The sequence below is a fragment of the Protopterus annectens genome, chromosome 3.part0 (genome assembly GCF_019279795.1).
Source record: "Protopterus annectens isolate FY-2018-M chromosome 3.part0, PAN1.0, whole genome shotgun sequence".
NCBI classification, from domain to species: domain Eukaryota; kingdom Metazoa; phylum Chordata; order Ceratodontiformes; family Protopteridae; genus Protopterus; species Protopterus annectens.
The window spans coordinates 1,114,222,572-1,114,245,050 of NC_056731.1; the positions used below are offsets into that span (position 1 = coordinate 1,114,222,572).

The 22,479-nt window shown below is 35.2% G+C and overlaps 1 protein-coding gene across 1 annotated transcript in view; it reads left to right on the forward strand.

Annotated features, from left to right (window-relative positions):
- Positions 1 to 6,647: 6,647 nt before the first annotated feature.
- LOC122796990 (histamine H3 receptor-like) overlaps positions 6,648 to 22,479 on the forward strand; it is a 293,027-nt gene continuing 277,195 nt past the window's right edge. Inside the window, exon 1 of the mRNA XM_044065761.1 lies at positions 6,648 to 6,885. Within this exon, the coding sequence (XP_043921696.1) occupies positions 6,648 to 6,885 (238 nt within the window). The remainder of the gene's footprint in view (positions 6,886 to 22,479) is intronic.

Sequence of the window (22,479 nt, forward strand, 5' to 3'; positions counted from 1 at the left end):
GACTTCTTTTTTTTATCCAGTTTTTGTCTTGAACTATTCATTACTCAAAGCGTTCATCCATATCATTTCACAGTCTTAAACCCTGTTCATAACTTTTTCTCCAACACCATAAATTTCCATGCTTGGCCATCCATCCATCTATCCATGCACAACCCATGCTTGGTCATGACAGACACAATCAATGCAACATATCAGTTTTGCCTTTTTGCCTTTTGTTCCCTTATTACACTATCTACAAGTTATTTTATTGTGATCAACATTCCCTTTGCTTTTTGTACCTATGCAATAAATGCCATCACCTATTATATTCATTAAATAAATTAACAAATCTCTTTTGCAATATTCACATTACTATTCATATAGCACAAAATTCAATTTTTTTTATCTGCTTTTTATTTCTTCCACACAAAACATATTACTCCAACTCAAACATCTTCCTCATTTACTCCATGACTACATTTTTCATTCACAACCTGCACAACACATTCTTTTCCCATGCTTTTAAACAGGAATATGCAATACTATATATTTCTGGTGAACTACTCTCTCTTACTTCCTTCAATATTTTACCCATGTATGATACCATTTCTTTTTGCAGCTTTAGTCTTTTTACCAATTCAAGTTTAATGCCATACTTCATTTTTACATTTTTCTCAATTTTCAGCATACATCTTTCTTACATATTTATAATTCAAGATTGGTTACTTTCTACATATTTCTTCCCCTGTGCTAAATTTTTCAATTCTTTTACTTTACAGTCATCGTATCTAACTTTCTGTATGAAAAAAAGATATAAACTGTTTCCTTTTCAGAAAAGGAATTTTTGTCTACATAATATTTTTTACAACAAAAACTTGGATGATTTATTAAGTCTTATTTTTTCTTTACAGAGTTCACAATTTTCCTCTTTCTTAAAACAGCCTAAACTCCTCTGCTCTATAAACTGGTCAAACTCTTCTACCAATTTCTTGTTTACTTTCTCTCCTCGAGTCATTCTTTTTCTACTTCCATATACACATTTTCCCATATTTATTCTTAAATATTCCCCACCATTTCATCCAGGTGTCATACAAAGATGCCATATTAATATGTTCATCCTACAACCATTTTCTCTCACTTCGTTAATTCTCCTTTCCCTTTTTTATACTGTCCCCAGAAGTGGCCTCAAATGTCAGACTCTCAGAATATACAGCTATATCTATTTTACACCGTTTCCAAACCTTCTGAAAACAAGAAATGATTGATTTCCATTTTAAACTTATTCCCCATCTGTCCTTCCTCCAATGTGATTAGTCACATTTTAGCAATTCTTTACATTTATCATCATATAAAACTTCATTAGCTTTCTTTTTCAAGCTACGGTTAAAATCTCAGAGGATTACTTTATGAGTGCTTTTTACTCCATAGCAGCATTTCCTTAATCATTCCAATCTCTTGGTTAAAACAATTAACACTACAAACGTTTGGCATAGCCTTAAATCCACTACTTATCTTCTCCTCACTTTCCCTATTTTCACATCCACTTATTTTATATCAGTTTTTTTATTAGATTCACTGTTACTTCATAACATTTATACGATTCAAAGTTCCCCCTTCCCCATAACCTTTGAAACCGATCCCTTTGTATATAGTTTAAAAATACAATATCTAGTAAAAATAAAATATCTTCAACCATCTTACAGCCATCCAGTACCACAAATGCCTTATATCTCCCTTAGCACTTGTCACACTTACTGAAATTGTAGCACTAACTTTTTACTTTTTGTCTTAGTAACTGTTACATTTTCAACTTCCTCTTTCTCCTGAAAGTCCCTTTCCTATCTGTAAGTCAGTGTGTGCATTGTGTCTTTAAGAAGCTTAACAGTCAGTGGCCACGTACATATAAATACAGAGCGCGTGCAGGCAACAGTGCCACTTTGAATGAACAGCCAGACTGTTAACATGTATAAGTTCAGTAGTCAGTTTATTAGTTGGTTTAAGTTCAAGTTACTAAGCCTCAATCCTGATATGTTTATATGTAATAAAGCTGCTTGAACCAAACCCATGGATGTTCGTCTGCTTTATCCTGACCAGATGTGTGACATGGCATCAGAATGGGATCCAGAAGTTGATCCATGAGGTGCACAGCTAGAAATGGAGGTATACAGACAAGTGGATCATTCTGAAGTGCTCAAACAACTCATGACAGGTCAGAAACGAATTTCAGGTACTAAAACTCACATAAATGATTATTTCTCAAAGAAAACGATATGAAGCATTCGAAAAGCACAAAATGCATTATTAGTCAAACAAATAGCACAAAACATATTATTAAAGAAATGTTCAAAACTACAATAGTTGATAAAATTATTCGAAATACTTATAAAAATGTTTAGAGTTACTTCCAACTTGCGTAATGAGGATGATAAAAGCAAAATGAGCACAAGAATAGTATAACAAACATGATAAAAGTAAAATGAGTGTAACAAGCATAAAAAAGGGCAACATGAGCATAAAAAAGGCAAAAACTGCATTTTTAGCAAATTACCACCTTTTCAATATAAGCTACTTTTTCACATTAATTAAAGCTATTCAAAGTATAACTAGAGTTGTTACAAGTATCTCAAGGTGAGCAAAGTGTTGCAATGTGTGTGCTTTATTACAGTACAGTTATTTTGCAAAGTAAGAGTTATTTTGCAAAGTGCAGAGTACAGGCATTTCAAGAAGTTTCTTGTGCTACAAAATTAAATTATATCCCTTGTATAATACAGCACCACTTTTTACAGCGTGCTTTAAATTTATAGTTTTGAACATTTTTCCAGTAAGCAATGAATCAAAAACATATGACCCAATAATGACACAACTGCCCAGTTCAAAATATTTCAACTGTAAATGTCAAACTTCTGTCATTACAATCCACCAGTATAAGTCAATATGCACAATCTCTGCAGAAGTAAAGGTCAACTGAATAATCGCACTTTAAAGAGTGCTATAACTAATGAAAAGGTTGCTGCTAGCAAACAACTTTATATTTCAGTGTTTCATCTACAAATTTAGTGCCTGGCTGCCGGCTGCCCTTGAAGAATAAATTGCCTATATTACATTAAAAATGGTAAGCTGGTAATATTGCAATATGGGATGGATGGCAAACTGAAAACAGGTTCATAGTTATTAAGCATCTTATCCAAGCAGAATAATCAGGACTGCAGTACCCAACCTCCTTAAAATACAGCACAGTATCAGCAATCCATCTACATGCTGTGGAATACTCCTTCCCTATAAAAGTTCAAGTCAGCCCAAGACATACAATATTCAAAACTGCATACAACTGCTTTACTACACTTTCAGTTGCCTATGCAACTGAAAGTTACAAAACAGTTCACAAGCCTACAGTATGTTTAACTACATTCTCCACAATTTGATACAGCCTATGCCACACAATCAGAAAATACAGGTACGCTGAATAGCCTATTTAGACCTTACATTATTATTCTCAGGCACAACAATTGACATCAGCTTATAAACTAAACTTAACCAAAACAGCATTTCCAAAAATCATTCAAGCAAGCTGAAGTCATACTCTGAATATGATTAGACAAACTGATAAATTAGGAACCATTAATAATAAGCTGAAATCTCATATCAGTTGAGAATAAATGTAATTGCTTTAAATTCACTGGTTAATAAATACTTCTGACCACACTGTAGTATGTTATTCTTGTTGCATATTTTCAATCAAGGTTGAACTTAATCATTATCTGAACAGTTGGAAATACTTGACAGCATATCCTTGCACTGTATCCTGTTACAATGTTCCACCACTTCCAAATAGTAGTGTGTTATTTCTGTAAAGGACGTGCTCTCAGTCTCTTGATTTTTAAGTCTTTACTAATAAAGTTCATAGCAAATATATTCAGAAATAAATAACAGATACTGCACAACTGCTGTTACATCCATTGCGAATATGTTCTTATGCAAATACTTCTCATATGTTATATGCTACTCCTCAGATTGCATTGAAATAATTGTAAATGTGTATTTACTTATGATTTGATAACCAGATACGTGGGCTGATTCAAGACAATTTTTAAGCCACCAGGCCAGAAGTGTAAAGAAAACAGTATACACAAAACACTTATCTACATTGGTGAAAACACAGGAAGAAAATATGCATTGCTTCATTTAGCTATTGAATGACACTATCAAAAATATTTTTATTGTAACCACAGAAATCAACAGTTTTATTAAATTTTAGAAGCAAATGAACAGTTTTGTTTAATTAGCTGCATCATTTTTTTTCCATTCTAGTTACCAGAGAAAAGAAATAAAATCATCTTCACACCCATGAGTCTGTTGTGTCAGTATTAATAAACAAAAGTAAGCAACATCTGGGTTTTGTAAATTGCAAGGGTTGAAGAATAAGTAAAGCGTGTTTACTTATAGTTGCCTATTAAATTTGAATGAATGTATGGTCATTTAATATGTGTATGGACTAAAACAAGTCTGCCATTCTGTAAAAGTGCTGTTTTGTCTTGTTAAACACAAACAACTAACTGACAAGGTATATTTTAACATTTTCAGGTGTAAACTGAATGCTTTCTAGACCCATGGCTATAGAGGATTATCTGTTTGCTCATTTTCTTAACTAATATATCCCCTTGTGTAAATGTATAGTTAGTTAAGTCAGAAAAATGATTAATCTAACTTGTATGCAAACTAACAGCACATTGAACAGTACTAAAAACCTCAGACAAAAGCTAAATGTGTCTGATTACATATTAGTAACAACACACACAATAAATAACAGTTCCTGTAAACTGGAACTACCTTATATCTTCATCCCGCATTCCAACTTCATAGTTTTTAATAACATACATAATTTCATGGGTATTGAATCTCATGATTATCATCGACTGCACAGTCCAAAAAATGGCATCTGGACAGGAATTTAAACTCCACGCGAAAGACAAAGATGTAAACCAATCTGTTACACAGCCGTAACAGGCGTTTGCATTTGTGACCTGTCTTCCACCTTTGTGCGACTAGATGCAAAGGGTGTTCTTAAAGAAGACTGCCCTTAATTTTTTTTTAAATCAAAAGAAAATTAATACCCCGGCTGCAACAACCACAACTCATTTGATTTTTTTCCGGACAGTACAGGGTAGTCTCTGTTTTCCAGATAGGGTTTCTTAATTCTGGAGAGTCCAAAGAATTACGAATGGTTGGCAACCCTAGTCGCCAGGTGTCATGTCAACTGCCACCACCTCTCAAATCAGTGTCACTCTCTTACCTTCTTTGATAGCCATGCATGACTGCCACAGGTCTTCTCTCATGCAATCCATTCATCTCTTTGCTGGTTTCCCTCATTCCCTCTTACCTTCCTCATGTTCTTCCCAAATATTCTCCATCAGATTGTCTTCTGCTTTCCTGCACATATGCCTGAACCACCTTAATCTATACCATTTGACCTTCTCTGACATTGGCGCTACTTTGGATACTAATCTGATGTCCTTATTTCTTCATCTGTCTGACAGTATGCATCCTACCGCCATCACAAGATCTTCATCTCCATCACCTAACTTCACTGCCTAGGTTTCTGTTTTTTAAACAAAAAACATCATTATTAAATGTTCATGTATAACATAGGCAATCATACATTTATATAAATGAAAATAAACCATAACAAGACAATCTCAGCTGCATACATTGTACCTTACAAACTGTGTCAACACAACTGGAGCTGCAAATATTATACATCACTTTTAATATATCCATTCATTGTCAGTCAACCATTACATAGCTCATTCATATCCTGCCTTCTTTTAAACCTCGTTCTTGCTCTGCATGTATTGATCCCACATTTCTCATTTTTCATATGTAATTTGCTCCTACCCTTTTCCAAAGATTCCAGGTCCAGTTGTTTTATCTCTGTTACTATCTTTGTTACATCTAGTAAAGTTAGTTAAGACTTTGATTTCCATTTTCTAGTAATTGCTTTTTTGACACTCATCATAATTAGACTTAGCAAGGCCTTACTATGGCTAGGCAATTCCTATTCTGTATCATAACTCAATAAATCATTTCCCCTAGTTACTCCAATTTGCTCACCCAGCATCTCCGACAGTGCAGACTACAGGGAATCTTTAAAGTCCACCAGCTCATTACAGTCCCAGCAAATATGCTCACAGTTACCTCTTTCTTCCCCTCCAACATTGGAGAAAAATTCTTAGGAGCCTGGTTGGGGTAAAAAATGCCTGTGTAAACACTTCCAGGCAAAGATCCTAAATATTCTAGTTTCTGTTGCATATTTGGAAGACATGCATACCCCCACCATTGTTTCTTTATGAATTGATTATCCAGCCTGTCTTCCCAATCCTGCCTAACCTCCTCTGATTGATTCTTATGGTTATCATGCAATATTTTGTATGGTCTATTAATTATTCCTTTCTTAATGGCAAGTTCTGTTCTAGATTCTACCAAAAACTCTACCAGTGCTGGTCTTTCATTTAGGACCCCCCTATTTATTTCTCTTTGCCTATACTCTGATATAAATCCTTGGTATGGAAGACAGTCTCTAACCTGCAGTCCAAATAAGTTCTTGGTGTCTTCCTATTCTATTACCTTTCCCTCTCTAGTTATTTGCTCCCAATAAAAGCAATGATCATGAAATGGACAATTTAAAGTTGTATATTGACAGTTTAAATAATGCTATTATGAGCGACCTGTTGTATGGGATTGAAAATGAAAGGGCTAGATATTTTGATGTTAGACGCTGTGTAGATGAGAGATGTGATGATATTTTGAAAAGGAAGTATAGGAAAATGGACAGGGACCTGAAGGACTATAGGGATAGCATACAATACCCTGCACCGAAGGCACATCATAGTTTTACATTACAAGATGGAGGTGGGTATATAGGAGGTAACCAAAGCTCAAATGAATATGGTGCCCATGATATGCATAACAACTAGGATATTTTTACTCATGTGCAGGAAATTGATAATGCAGAACAGGAGAAAGAGTTTGTCCAACCATGTAGGTCTGAAAGAATCAGAAATCAGAACAATCATTATGGCAACCATTTTCACAGGGAACCAGGACATCAGAATGGAGGGGGATATCCCAGATACTGGACGTGAACTATGATTCAGTGATTACAAGAGAACACAATGTCTTTAGTCATTCTGGCTTTCATATTTTTAACTACAGTAATATGACAGTTACTTTGGACTTTTCTAGATTGTTTATGAAAGGATTTAAATTTATTCCAACACAGAAAAGTAATCTTTCGAATGCCATACTAGATATAAAGATGTTTGTACGCAAATTGAATTTAGAGTACATCTTTGGTAGGGGGTCTCCACACCACAGACCCTAGTCCCTAAGAAACCCAGTACATATAACCCCCCCCCCTTGCATCCCCAACTTAGAAATTTAGAACAGGTTCTTGAAAGGGAAGTGCGTAGGGTACATCCTCATTATAAAATTTTTCATAATTTATCTCCAGAGGAACAAAGTTTATTGAAGGACCTGTGTTCTAATTCTAATGTTAGGGTGATGGAACCGGACAAGGGAGGAGCTATTGTACTGATGGATAAAATTTTATATGAAGGCAAGATGCGGTCTAGTATAGTCTTTTATCTATTAATGAGATCAATATTTCATATCATAAAACTGATTTTGCTTTGAAGGATTTGTTCGATGAAGGTGTCATTGATTTTTCAACCTATGCATATCTGGAAAACAATAAACCGAGGGTATCATCTATCTTTGGAATACCCAAAGTACATAAAAGTATCCAAAATCTGCCTTTGAGACCTATTGTGGCCTCTGAGGGCTCTAAAATTGCCCCTTTGGCCAAATATTTGGATTGGAAGCTGAAAAGTTTGTGGAAAAGTGAAAAGCATAGTTTGATGGATTCCTGGGACTTTTTAAGTAATGTCAAGCCTGATTTGTTTTTGGAAGAACTGATTTTTAACACACAAAAAACAACTCCAAACAAGTAAAATAAGTAGGTTAAAGCACACCAGAATCCACAAAATGAGTTTATTTAGCGCTTTCGTTTTTTATGTAAAAAAACTTCATCAGAATAAAGTGCATCAAGTCTCTGACTCAACTTATATAACCACTTAATTAACATAATGAATAATTCATTAGCAAAAAAGCATCTAAAAGGTATACAATCTTTAAAACCCACAGTGATTCCATAAGATCGTACATTCCCTATATACATAAATACACCAGACAAGCAAACAAGTACATAAATACAGATACATATACAAGGCTAAAAAGACTCAATCTGTATCACATGAATAATGTTAAAAAAAAAAAAAAAAAATATATATATATATATATATATATATATATATATATATATATATATATATATATATATATATAGTTACATATAGCCTTCAGCTTTTAGCCTAAGGATAGAACTTATAGAAATACTACTATTTAGACCTGGTTGTTTGGTTGCATTTGTTCTCATTTGCCACCTTAATTCCCTTAATTCTAAAAAATCAATAAACGGGCCACCCCTGTCCCCCAATGCCACTTGCTTTAAAACTGTGAATTTAAAACTGTGGCCCTCATTTTTAAGAACATGTACTGCCAAGACATTTTTCAGATCTTGTTTTTTAATATCGTAAAAATGTTGGTAAACCCTACTTCTGAGGGCATTAATGGTCTTCCCTTTGTAAAAACTTGGACGCATATTACATGGGCAAGGTAAACTACTGCCTTACTGCTACAAGAACATTTATTTTTGCATATATACTTGCCATAGTTGGGTATTTCTATCACTGTGCCTTCTATAATATGTGTGCATTGTAGGCAGAAGCCACATTTAGACATACCACCTTTTCCTGTGTTAGTTTTATATGTACTTTCAAGCATGTTTTTAAAGGTGATGTCCTTTTTATAAATAATTTTTGGAGTAGTCCGTACTAAATCCAAATAATCTTTACTAGTGCTAAATAAATTCCAGTTATGTTGGATTATTTCACTAATGTCTGTAAATTTCTTATTGTAGCTAAAAATAGCTGATTTTTTAAAACTAGTAGCTTCTAGTCTTAGTTCTTCCTCTTGTGAGAAATTAACTTTTCAGAGACTTGGTGAGAAGTAACCCCTCTCTCTCTTGACAACCACCTCTTGTAAAATATTGTCAATAAAGACTTGGGGTAACCCCTTTGTGCAAGCATCGCCTTCAATACTTGTATTTGGTGTAAGAATTCATCCCACTCAGATACCATCCTTGCTAATTGAACATCCTGCCATTTTACCAAAGATTTTTCTGATGTAGCGGGTGAAAGCTGTTAAAGTGTAGGAGGGTGTTAGAGTAGGTAGGCTTTCTAAAGATAGTTGTTTTAAAGCCTTTTACCTCTCTGTCTTTTTTAAAGGTGATATCCAGATAATTTATTTCTGTGTGACCTATTGAGTGGGTGAAATCTAGAAAGTCTGTACTTTCCTTAATAAAGGCCAGAAATTGTTGTAGTTCTCCCTCATTGCCTTTCCATAAAATAATTATGTCATCCAAATACCTTCCATAACAATTCCAGTATTGGGCAAAATTCCTGTTAAGGACAAATTCCAGTTCCCAAAAGGCTAAAACAATATTTGCAAAAATGGGGGCACAAATGGCCCCGATTGCTATATCCTTACATTGTTTAAAAAGCTGTTCTTTAAAAATAATGATGTTTGTATCGAGTACCAACTCCATGAGGGTTCTAATGGTTAAAATACAGTCATGTCTAATTTGTGAATGCTGACTTAAGTACAAATAGTACCACTCGATCCCAACATCATGTGGAATTACAGAAAAAAGGTGTCTAACATCTATGGTGATTAACAAAAGCCCTTCATCATACATATTCTTATTAATTTTTCTAAAAAAGTCCCAAGAATCTTAGACAACCCATGTACAATCCTTTAGTACAGATTTTAATTGTGTATCTATGAATTTTGCAATAAAATAGGTTTTAGAAGCTTTTGCATCAACTATCAGTTGGGGGGCGGGGTTGGCCAAATCCTTATGTAACTTTGGTATGCCAAAAATTGTCGGTATTTTTGGACATTTTACCTCCATGAACTGATGTTCCTTAAGGCTAATTTGTCTGTTCATTACAAGTTCATTAAGCATGACATCTACTTTCCTGTACAAAATATTTTTTTCATTCATACTAATCTCACAGTAGGTATCCGTGTATAATATACCGAGCATTTTGTCAATGTACAAGTTGGTGTTCATGATTGCCAACCCACCCTCTTTATCCGGTTTCATACCTCTAATTACCTTGTTATTGCAAATATCATGTACCAAGTTCATCTCACTTTTATCCAGGTTATTACTTTCAGACATGTGCAGGCCTTTATTCCTAAAGAGTTTACGTATGTCATTCTCATACATTTTTTCAAAAGTCTGTACCACAGGATGTAAAGGAGGGTTAAATACACTAGTTTTTTTGCATAATTCAAGCTCCATGGTGTGTGTGTGTTTGTGTGTGTGTGGGGGGGGGCATTCCTTTAAAATAAAATTGGAAATGTAACTTTCTTGTATAAAGTTTTAAATTAATTAGTACATCATCCAGTAGAGCATCTTTACTAGGGACAAAAGAAAGGCCTTTTTCAAAAACATCAGCAATTTTCTTATCAAAGACAAAGTCATTATAGTTGTATATACTAAAGTCACCACATGTATTGCTTAATATGTTAAATGAAGTCTGTTTTAAATCACTTTGTTCAAGATTACATTCATGAGCTGTGTCAGAAACATTCAGTACCCCCCTGTAGTTGTAACTGTAATAAGAACTGATTTTTGTTACTATTGACATTATTGATCTGTTCTCTGTTATTCCCCACAATATTGGGTTTGTATGGTTGGAGGAAGCCCTTAGATTATAGGATGGGGTCTCTGACAATGACATTTTTGTTTTTATAGAGTTGACTGAACTGATCCTCAAGAACAATTTCATATTTTTTGAAGGGGAGTTCTTTTGACAAGAGCATGGGGTAGCTATGGGTGCCAATTGTGCCCACACATATGCCAATATCATTCTGGCTATGTGGGAGTGCAAATTTGTTCTCAACAATACATTCCCCAATTGTTGGATGATGTACAAAAGATTTCTGGATGACATTTGCTTGTTTTGGGGGACAACTTGCAAAAGTTGGATGAGTTTATAGGATATTTGGCACAAACTACTACCTTCTTGGATTTTACACATCAGGTTTCTTTTGATTCTATGCACTATCTGGATGTCCTTATTTCCAAGAATCAGGGGGTTTCAAATCCCAAATTTATAGGAAGAAAACTTTTTCAAACTCCTATATGTGGTATTCTAGTGCTCATCCTGCTTTCCAAAAAATAAATATTATTAAGGGTCAATTGGTTAGGGCTAGCCGTATGACCTCATCAGAGGTTGATTTTTACCTTGAATGTGATAATATTGCAAGGATGTTTGAGGAAAGGGTCTACTCAAAGAACTTGATCTTGGATGATAAAAATGAAGTCTGCATGGGTAGACATGAAAAATATCCACCTATATTAGGAACTGGTTCTTTTACTGTGAGTAAAAAGACAGTTGATGAGGCTTCTGACTTGCAATATAACAGAGCTTTTATCATGAATTTTAGTGGTGAATCCTATTTTCTTAAAGGCATCCTGAAAAAAGAATGGAATAAATTTGTTGGCATTACAGATTTGGATGTCTTTAAAAACTAGCCCTTAAAGGTAATTTTTAGAAAGGGATATAACATCAAGAATTTGCTGGAACAAAGCAATCATAGACCGCTTTTTTCCCATAGAAAGGCTGGTACATACAGGTGTGAAGCCTGTCCTTAATGTCCCCACATTATTCACGACGAAAGTGTTTTCATCCAGGCTAGAAGTAAAAAGCTTGTTGGTAGAACATACACTAATTGTAACACCTCTGGTTTAGTATATTTGGTCTTATGTAACCAATGTGATGGATTTTATGTGGGGAAAACTGAGAGGCAATTTAAACATCGAATATTTGAGCATCTTAATGACATAAAAAATGCAACACAAAGAACGCACATTTAGATATACACTGCATGTGAGGGGGCTAACTTTAAGTTTTTTGTTATTGAATTGTTACCCAGGGACATTACAGGGTTCCCTGGGAAACAAAGTTAGAATTTAGGGAAACTTATTGGCAAATAGTCCTGGAGGCTAATAAACATCCAGGTCTTAATGACCATATTTCTTTGCTTCCTTTATTAAAATTAAGATCTGCAAAATTATAATTTGTTTGTGGCGGATTTGTACATTTTAACATATATATATATATATATATATATATATATATATATATATATATATATAATGTATTTTAAAGCTTTTTGGATGTTATTCAACAATATTTTTTATATTGAATAATAATTATGGTTGGTGTGCATTTTCTTTTAAATTTTAATAGGGATTTAATTGATTTAAAGGTGGGTCCTTATTTAAATGCAGACATTTGCTTTGTACTTTTTCTAATGAAGTCTGGGAGGTTCTCGGATGAAAACACATTCAATTCACTGTGAGCAATAAAACTTTTAATTTTTTGTTGTCTGTGGTGCCAATAAAGAGTGGAGGTTTTTACTGGTGTCCTTGTCTTGGTCCAGTTCTTCTTGGAGATTGTTTTTTTATTACTGGACTGTCTCCTCATGTTTCTTGGTTACTGGTCAACAACTGTTTTGTACACCATATTTTTCAGCTTCTTTGGAATTCTTCTGTAACATATTACCCCTGACACTGTATGTCAGTTGATTGTAGTCTCTCTAATTCCAACGTTAACCTCCTCATTCATACTTCCTCTTCTCCTCAACCACCTCTCCCAGATATTTAAAGCTGTTAACCTGTTCCACTATTTTCCCTTTTATCACAGTTTTCATTTCATTCTGATTTCCCTCATTTGCTTCCATGACAATTGTCTTGTCTGTACTTAGTTTCCTCCCCTGTGCCTTCAGGTTTGCATTTCATTCCCCTATTGTGTGTCGGTATTCTTGTTAAAAATCAGAGTGAAATGCCACATTGCCTACATATAGTAGCTTTATTGCCCTGCTCCCTCTGAAACATTTGTTAATGTTGTCCATCACCAGTATGACCAGCAGTGGGCTCAAATCTGTGCCTTGATACACACCCACTCCCACTGGTAACACCTCTGTGAGTTTGAACAATGTTTATGCTTGTGCCATTGGGTCCTTGTACATAGTCTGCACTAATTCTGCTAATGTGTTCAGGACTTTGAACCATCACAGAGCTGCCCAAATCGGCTTTCTTGGGAACTTGTCATATCCTTTCTTCAAGACTAGGAATGCTAAGCTGGACTCTTTCCTCATCGCTAACATCTTCTTCGCTATCTGTCTCACTTCAAACATTGAGTCAGTTGTGTTGTATCTTGATCAGAATCTGAATTGCTCATTTCCCATCTGACTTTCTACAACTAGGCATATTCATTTATCAAGCAGCCTCTCAAGCACTTTTCTGCAGTGTAGCAGGAGTTTCACACTTCTGTACAGTTGTGAATATTCCCTTTGCTCTTGTACACTGGCACTAGGATGCTTATTTCCCAGTCAAATGAGATACTTCTTTCTTGCCATATTGCTATGTGTATCTGCTGCGGCCATTTCTTCCCTAACTCAGCCAATATTTTGAGATCATAATTTCTGTGACCATGTCTAAAACTGCTGCTGCCGCCTTCCCTGTCTTAATATTTTTAGTGCTGTTCTTATTTCTTCTAGGGTAGACTCTTCTTTCTCTTTGATTGTAGGCTATGTCAGGGGCAGTACAACTTCCATGGGGTTTTCTTCATTCAGAAGCTGCTGGAAGTTCTCTTTCCATCTATCTTTGATGTTCTGTGGCATGGTGGGCAGGTTGGTGATGGCATCCCTTATGAAGTGTGTCTTCTTTATCTTTCTGTCATTCCTGTGCAACCTGATAGTTTCTTTGTGCCATCTGGTGAGTCACTTTCCAAAAGCTGGTAGAGTACCTCTAATGCTTTGTCCTTTGCTGTTGTGGCTGTCTCTTACCCTCATTGTTAGAAGGTATTCCTTCTTAGTCTGGTCTGCCATTTTTCCTGTACTCCTTCTTACTTTTCATAACTTTCTGGATTTCTGCATTCCACCACCAGCTTTCCATATGTATTTTACTTCCATACCTGGCTCCACCACATATATGTTCTATAGTCTTCACACATGCTGTGCTGAGACAGTACCATTCTTCTTCAACTTTACATATTTTCTCTTCTTTCTGAGATGACAGAGCCTGGATATTTCCTTGAACCTTTGTACTTTTTGCTCCAGTCAACTTCCATGTCTTCAGTATTCTCTGTAGACCTTAGAGCTTTCTCTGACAACTGCGTGAAGCTGATTATGGCCACCATTACTTTATACTATGGGCCAAGTGTTTCACTGGTGATAACTTTGCAATATTGATTCTACCTCATTGCGTCTTCCTTGCTAGGAAGATTACCACATTAATAACAACACCCTAAGCCCGCAATCAGTAGTGAGAGATTTGGGCACACAGGTTGACAGCAACCTTTCTTTGACCACCATGTCTCCACAGTGGTAAGAATGGCTTTCTATGTCACCCACATCATAAGTAAGGGTATTGCATCCAGAACAAAAGAGGTTACACCCCTGTACTCCTCACTCATCAGGCCAATAACAGAGTACAATGCTACCTTTTGTATGTACCTTGCCAACCACCTGCAACAACTGGAAAGACCTCAAAGATTTCTTACAAAGGAAACTCAGGCTCTTCCATTTATGTCATATGTTGACAGATTGAAATCACTCTCACTATACAGACTACTCAGAGGTGACTCTGCCTTGCATATAAAGCAGTCTCAAAACCTGCTCTATCTGTCTGGTGCACATTCATAAATCAAATGACATAAGATTCACTTGCTCTAGGGAACTAAACTTAGTATGTGACATCAACAGGACTTGCTGGAGAGACAGATATGTCTCAAAGAGGTTACCTCTCCTCTGGAACAAACTTCCAATTCAGGTGAAACAGTGACCCTCACTAACCCTATTTAAGCATAATTTGGATGATTGGATGGGAAACCACAAATTCACCCTGGGAGGTTCACCTGTGTCCCTCTTGGGCAGGGGCAGTAGTTGGTGACTTAGCTCTGCTCAATAGCATGATATTCTTGGGAACAGGGGCTGTAATTGGCTAGGCTTGTAAGGGCCCTAGGGGTATTACCGTAGTAACTTCCTATGATCCTGTGACAACAGTTATAAGTTGACCACTTGTGTATGTGATCTTGTGATGGTCTATGTTGGTCAACCATGTGTTGGCAAGACAGAAGTCTAAAATAACCTGTACTTCTTTATTCCTTCTGTCTCATCAATGTGGATACAGGCAGTCCTCATGTCTTATTCTATATGTCCCAATATGAGCATTCTGGTCCCCCATTATTAACACCTACTGATGTTGTCCATATAACACAAAGAACTAATTAGTTATCATCAACTTCTGAGATCATGAATTGTGTAAAATCATAAAAATGTTAATGATGAAGCTCATACGCCAATTTTTAGGGAGATTTTTCTGCTTTCACAATGTCTTCTTGAGTTACAATTCAGCAAGGAACCAAATCACCAAGCACAACTGGTTAGGAAATTAACCAAGTAGAAATGTTAAATGTACACACTTTTTACAGGGGGCAAGCACCCTGTACTTCTCTAATGGAGGCAAACTGCACACACCCTGAACTTATATATGCCATTTCCACAGCTACACAAACACAAAGAAGGGAGAAATCTCACAAAAGAAAGAATCACTGCCAGTGCATGCTTATACATTTCAGTGGCGGTGATTTTTGCTGGAAATCAGTGATTGGAATCACTGCCAGTGTGCCCTTATAAACTGTAGTGGCAGTGTTTTTGCTGGAAAACAGTGATTGAAATCACTGCCAGTGCATGCTTATAAACTGCAGTGACAGTGATTTTTGCTGGAAAACAGTCATTGGAATCACTACCAGTGCACACTTATAAACTGCAGTGGCAGTGTTTTTGCTGGAAAACAGTGTTTAGAATTACTGCCAGTGCACACTAATAAAGTACAGTGGCAATGTTTAACTGGAAAGCAGTGATTGCGAAGATGAAGTTTGCAAAGTTGTGCTAAGCAGCTTGGAACCTTATCCTATTTGCACTTGATAAGCATCAGAAAAGTACTTTTGTCTCATTTTGATTACCAAAATCATGAAATATTGTGCTCAAGAAGCTTCCTAAATGAAGCAATAATATCAGGCAGGTTCAAAATAAACTTTGAAAGCTGTTAAACTATTCTGTCAGGTATCTACATATCTACAGAGATGTTTACTTTATTATAGTCAGATCTGAGACCATCAATCAACAGACAGTGTCTTTAATGTGCCAGTTTGCCAAACAATTTAATCAGCCCAGAATCATGATCATGTTTGATCAAACCCCAAATAAGTACATTTTCAATAATAGTTACTAAACTTGGTAAATCTTCAACAGCCTCAGCAATTGCCCTTCAGAAAAACTTCAGGCATATTAAATGGCAGTTTCAAAATGTGTATCTGCCAATGGCAGCATTACATTTCCATATATGAGCTGTTTTCATCCAGTTTTATTTTGCTAAAAGACTTTATGCAGCTTTTCACTTAAAATTAATTAATTTAGCATGCACACATCCAGTGTCTTTTTCTAGATTTAATTTAGACTCTCTAAGTAATCCCCCTTTGCAAAAATGCCACTGACAATTCTATTTCTTCTTAAGGGCCCAAATAAATCATCAGCCTCTCAGTGTCTTCAGTTCCTGAATTTCTAATGAAAAACAAGTGTCTAATATAAAAAAGATTTTCTGTTAGATCAAAATATGCTGAGACAAGAGGTGGTATTCATAATGACTAGGTGAAATGTGGCTAGGACAGCAGGGAATTTCCCCTACTCATCATTGTTGTGAGTGGGACCCATTTTGGAGGAGCACTTCCTCTTTCTGTTCCAGGTGCATAGGCAGCCTGGAGGAATAGGGAGGCAGATGTAGAGAGAAGCAAATGAGCTTGAAGAATATGTGCAGGATTCTGTGAAAATGTTAAAAAAAAACTTGTTTGATGGAGATTACTCAGCAAATGATAGATGCATAATTATAACCCTCTAGTCAGGAGGGTTGCAAGATGATTTACGTAAAGAAATGATGATGCAGAGTCAGCCAGAAAATGAAGGAGATGTTTTCTGGGGGGACATTATGGATAAAATACAAAATGAAGGTGCAGAGACAATCCCGAAGAATAATGGTGAGATGGAAAAGAAAACATATGCAGAGAAAGTAAAAGAAGGTAAAATTGGAATAGCAGAAAAGAAGGCAGAAGAAAATGAAAACCAAAAGTACATGGTAAGGATTCAAAGTAAAGAAGACAAAGAAATGGACAGGTATAAAGTGTGGGACAATTTAATATTTGGGTATAAAAGCACATGGAGTAAGAGCATTTTTTCTTATTAACAAAGAGACATTTTGTGACGTTATATTTAAGACTGTTATTTCAATGGAAAATTTTCTTCGACAATATGAAAGAAGAAAGGCTGCTACCCATGGAATCTTTATGTGATAAAAGCATTTAACAGGGAATTAAAAAGAAGAATAATGTACAATTTTCGAACAGAGGTAGAAAGAGAGACATTGAAAGGTCATTTGAAAGCTTTATGTAAAGAAGTACTTGACATTTCAAAAGTTTATGACAAAAGGGGTTTATAGACCTGTAGCTGTGATTGTAATAGTGTGTTAAAAATAGAAAGAGAAAAATTATACATATACCAAGTATGATAAATGTGGAGGGGAATGGGGTGTTGTGAAATACTGGGGACAACCCAAAAGGTTTTTTTTTTGTGGGAAAGAAGGACATTTGATAAGTAAATGTGACAAAAGAAAATGCTATACTTGTGGGAAAATGGGACATCATACAAAAACTGTGAATTGATATGTTATAAATGTAACAAAATTGAACATTTATGGATGCACTGCAAAATGAAAATAGTAAGGAAAAAGAAAAAGAAAGAAGAAAATGAACAAAGAGAAGAATTTTTAGAAGGAGTAGAAATAGAAGAAAAATCGGTTGAGAAAAATAAAGACAAGATAGAAAAAGGTTCTGAAATAAGTGATGAAGATATAAACTAGGAGGTGGTAAAATGGAAAAAATAATTCTATTGGTATACGGGTGAAAGAGTGAAATGCAGAAAAAATTAAAGGGATAACTACAAAAGAAAAAAGAAAAAATGGATGAAAAAGATTATATACAGCTAAATATGGTGGCATGGTATAATGGTTAAGGTCCTTTGGGAAGGAAATTGGTTAGGATTAGAATGGCCTATTAAGAAAGTGAGCCCTGTACTTAGCTATAAATGTATGAAACCATGAATCTAAGGAAAATGGAAATTAAAATTTTAGAGTGCTTTCTGTAAATGTGAATAGAATTAAGAATACAGTAAGATGAACAGGAATTTTGGAGTGGTGTAATACATGTGATGTAGATGTAATTATATTGGAAGACACATGATTTTTAACAAATGAAGAAAGATTACAAACAGAGAAACTATGGGGAAAGATAATCTTCAATTTGGGAAATGAGAAATGTTCTGGAATAGCTGTATTGTGTAGAAATACAGTAAAGATATTAGATGTAACTTTAGAAAAAATGGGAAGATTAACCCTTGTAGATTTAAAATGGAAAGAACACGTCTAGAGAATTATGACACTCCATGCTTATACTAACCATAAAGAAAGGGAAAGCTTATTTAATCAGATTTTAGACTATGTAGTGATAAATGTGAACATTATAATAACATGAGACTTTAATTGTGATTTAAGAGGCAAGTGTAAAAAGAAAGAAAATGATATAAGAAAAATGTTAGAAGTTATAAGATGTAGTAAGTTAAAACTTTGGGACAAAATCATAGTTTTACAAAAAGGGTATGTGTAGAACTGAAATACATTATTTTATAGTATCAAAAGGTTTAGTTATAAGAGAAGAAGAGGTAGATGAAACGGGATTTACTGATCACCTTGCAATCTGGCTAGAGATAAAGGAAAACAAGTAATATATTAAAATAGACAAAGGAATAAAATGGATAAATGAGAAAGCATGGAATGAAGAAGGAAATAAATTAATAATACAGTTATGGAAAGATCATACTACTATGAAATCATTTTATAAAAATTGTTCTGAATGGTGGATGATTTTTAAGGGAAAATATAAAAATTGTTTTTTACCCATAAGCCTGACTAGCCTCTTCTGTAAGCCAATGAAAAGAATCATCATGGACCTTATCAACAAGAACATAGGTTATTCTCCTGACTGTGTAACCAACCCATTTTTGATTTGTTAAGTCTAGAGCATGTCTGTTAAATGTGGATGACTTCTTTGAGAAGGTCACCAAGGCCATGGATAAGGGAAAGAATGTTCATCCTAAATAACTTCACCTGGTCGATGCATTTGATACAATTCAACACTCAGGTATTACAGAGAAACTGTCTTAACTGACCATAAACCAATTTGTCACCAAGTGGATAGCCCAATGGATCACCAACAGAGATAAAATGTAGAGAGCATGTTAGTTTTGATGGGTAGGGAGCAGAGTGAGATTTGAGAAGGGTTTTAGAACAGAAGTAGGTGGGGCTGATATAACAAGAACAGCTTGTGATAGGATAATGCAGTTGGAAAATGGATAGGAGGAGGAGTTAACAGAGGTATACGTTTAAAGTGAATGGGATAAGTGGGAACTGGGGGAAGGGTAGGGGAGTAGAGTGAAGCTTGAATGCAGTAAAGACTGAATGGGCAGGTTTGCCCATGGTGGAGTAAGAACCAGAAAAACAATCTGCAAAACTGCAGTGAGACAGGAAGTAAGACAAATCCTAATAACTTTAAAGCAAGTAACAAAAGCTACTAGATTATTGTAAAGGCTCATTTAAGTTACCTGCAACATGTATTATTTCAGTGTGTTTGGCTTGAAATAAATATATGTAAAAGTAGGTAGGGGCTGAAACGTATGCCCTGGTTATTGTATTTTACCTCTGTTTTAAACCAGTTGCAGTTGTTTAGTTAGGAAGCACTAGGTATTAGAAGGCATGTATCTCTCAGAGTACATTATGAATAAGTTGCTGTTTTAGGAGTTGGAGGGAGGCTCCACAAGGCATGTTCATGCCGACCTCTGATTTAATTTATTATAAAAGCACTGTGCAAATTAAAAGTCTTATTTAACTTATTGTTTAAAGCATGGTGCAGATAATGTTACTTTTTCCAGAGCAATTATACTAAAAAACTAATATACAACAGATTGTAAGTAACATAGTTCATACTTTTAAGAGTCCTTGGTCTGTCTGATGAGGCTTTATTATGATTCACTGCTGGAAATACAGTTTGTGGTTCTCAGAAATGACTCGTCCCAGTAGGCTGAGGAGGGGAGACTACTGTACTTTGCAATGATATATTAAGACTGGGTAGCTACAATTGAAAAAAATGGAAGAAAGTAAGTTTTAAATACATTATTCATGTATTTTTGGTAGAGTTCATTTGAACAAGAAAAACACAAATTAATAAACAGTACAAGGGACTGAATGCTCATGCAACACCCTAAAGATCCACTCTAAGCATCAATGGCATATTTAATTAACAATGCCTTAAGGATGAACATCCAGGATGAGGGAGTAGAGAATATAGATACAGAAATGTTAACAGAGAGAAAAGACTAGAGCACAGGACTTAATGGGGTGAAAGACAGACAATAAAGTTTAGGAAAAGTAATGAAAAAGTAGTACAAAATATATGAGCAGTTTGCAAATTGAGAGTTGTCCAGAGGTATTCATATGTATTTTCCTAAGCCATAAAAATCACCAGAACTGAAAATATACAGTTATGAAATATTTGCACAAGTAATGCAGTACATAATCAACTTTTAATTCTTATAAAACATACCATTTATTATATCCCATTAGACAGGCATTAAAAACATTTTATTTTTCTACAGACTTGCGCATATCTATCTTCAATATGGAAGTTATATTTTCCTGTATCCTACACTCTATGTAGAAACAGAGGAGTAAAGTATTTATCTAAGTGACTATATGTGCCACAATTAACGTGACTGCTATGTAAGAAAAACACAGAGTAAAACTGGTTCTTACAACGTCTAGATCAAAAAGAAGAAAGAGTAAAATGAGCATAAAAATAATCAGGCAGGTCACAGTCATCAAGTCTGGATATGCACATTAACAAACTATCCAGTAAATTCCACAAAAAGCGTGAGTAAGTTATATTCTATTGTAGCTATTTACTCATGGTTGCAGTGACTTACTGCTTACACCTTTTAGCTAGAGCACCATGTAGTAGAAAGATAAGTACATAAAAAAGGCCTAAGGCATCCACTATATAGTATCAACATGCTATGTAGTAGAAGGTTATGTACATGCCTAAAGCAGCATGCAATATAAATGGCAGTGCTACCATAGTAACAACTGCAAACCAGCAGAAAAACTATGAAATTAAATTATTGACATTGCATAGCAGATTCCTCATTGTAGTTACTTACTCCAAAAATAGTCCTGGCATGTACACTTCTAGTGGGATAACTCCTGCTTGCCTCTGTAAACTCTCTCTATCTTCCTTCTCTTCTGATTCTAGAGGAGTTCCCCTGCTTCTGCATTTAAAGTATCCCCTTCCCTGCTCCTCTAATCCTCCCTTCTTCTGGGTCTCCATCGTATCACAACTTCTTTTCATCTGGTTTCCTGACATCCTTCTTCTTTCTGCGTTTCTTCTTTCATAATTTCCAGAGACTGAGACTGCTGGCTTCATTTTTTAATCTCATACTCACAACCCTCCCTCTTTTCTCTAATCCTCATTTGGATTTTGGTTTCAACCCATTTGATTCTGTTGTCTTGTAAAATAGTTTTATCATAAGTCATATTATCCAGTCCACTCCATAATGCACTATGCACACAGAATCTTCCCTATTCTATTCTTTCCAAGCCATAGCCCTTAGACAGACTTTCATTTCCTTCTTCTCTTACCATCTGACCAATCAGTATCTCCCTTCCAATGTATAAACACTTGCTGCTTTTGTTCTGAGCTGCCTATTTCTCACCATCAGTTAGGTAACAGGCTTTATTAGCAAACCTCTCAGGTAAGGGCCTGAACATGTGAATTTACTGACTATGTGGATTACCTTCTCTATGCATGTGATTGTACTACTCATTTTTTCTGTAAATTATTTTCATTGAGATCATATACTTCATAACAGAATCAGAGTACATGTGTTTATCCCACTGAAACTCATAATAGTCCATTGTTTGCATCAATATACTTTAATGAACAAAACTGAAATGTTTACATTTTTGTTGATACACCATCCAAATACACCAGTGCACATCTCCCATAATAATAATTCTTAAATGCATTCTTCCTTCCTGCCCACTATATAACTTTCCTGACTTGTCAAATTATAATTCTTACTTTCTTT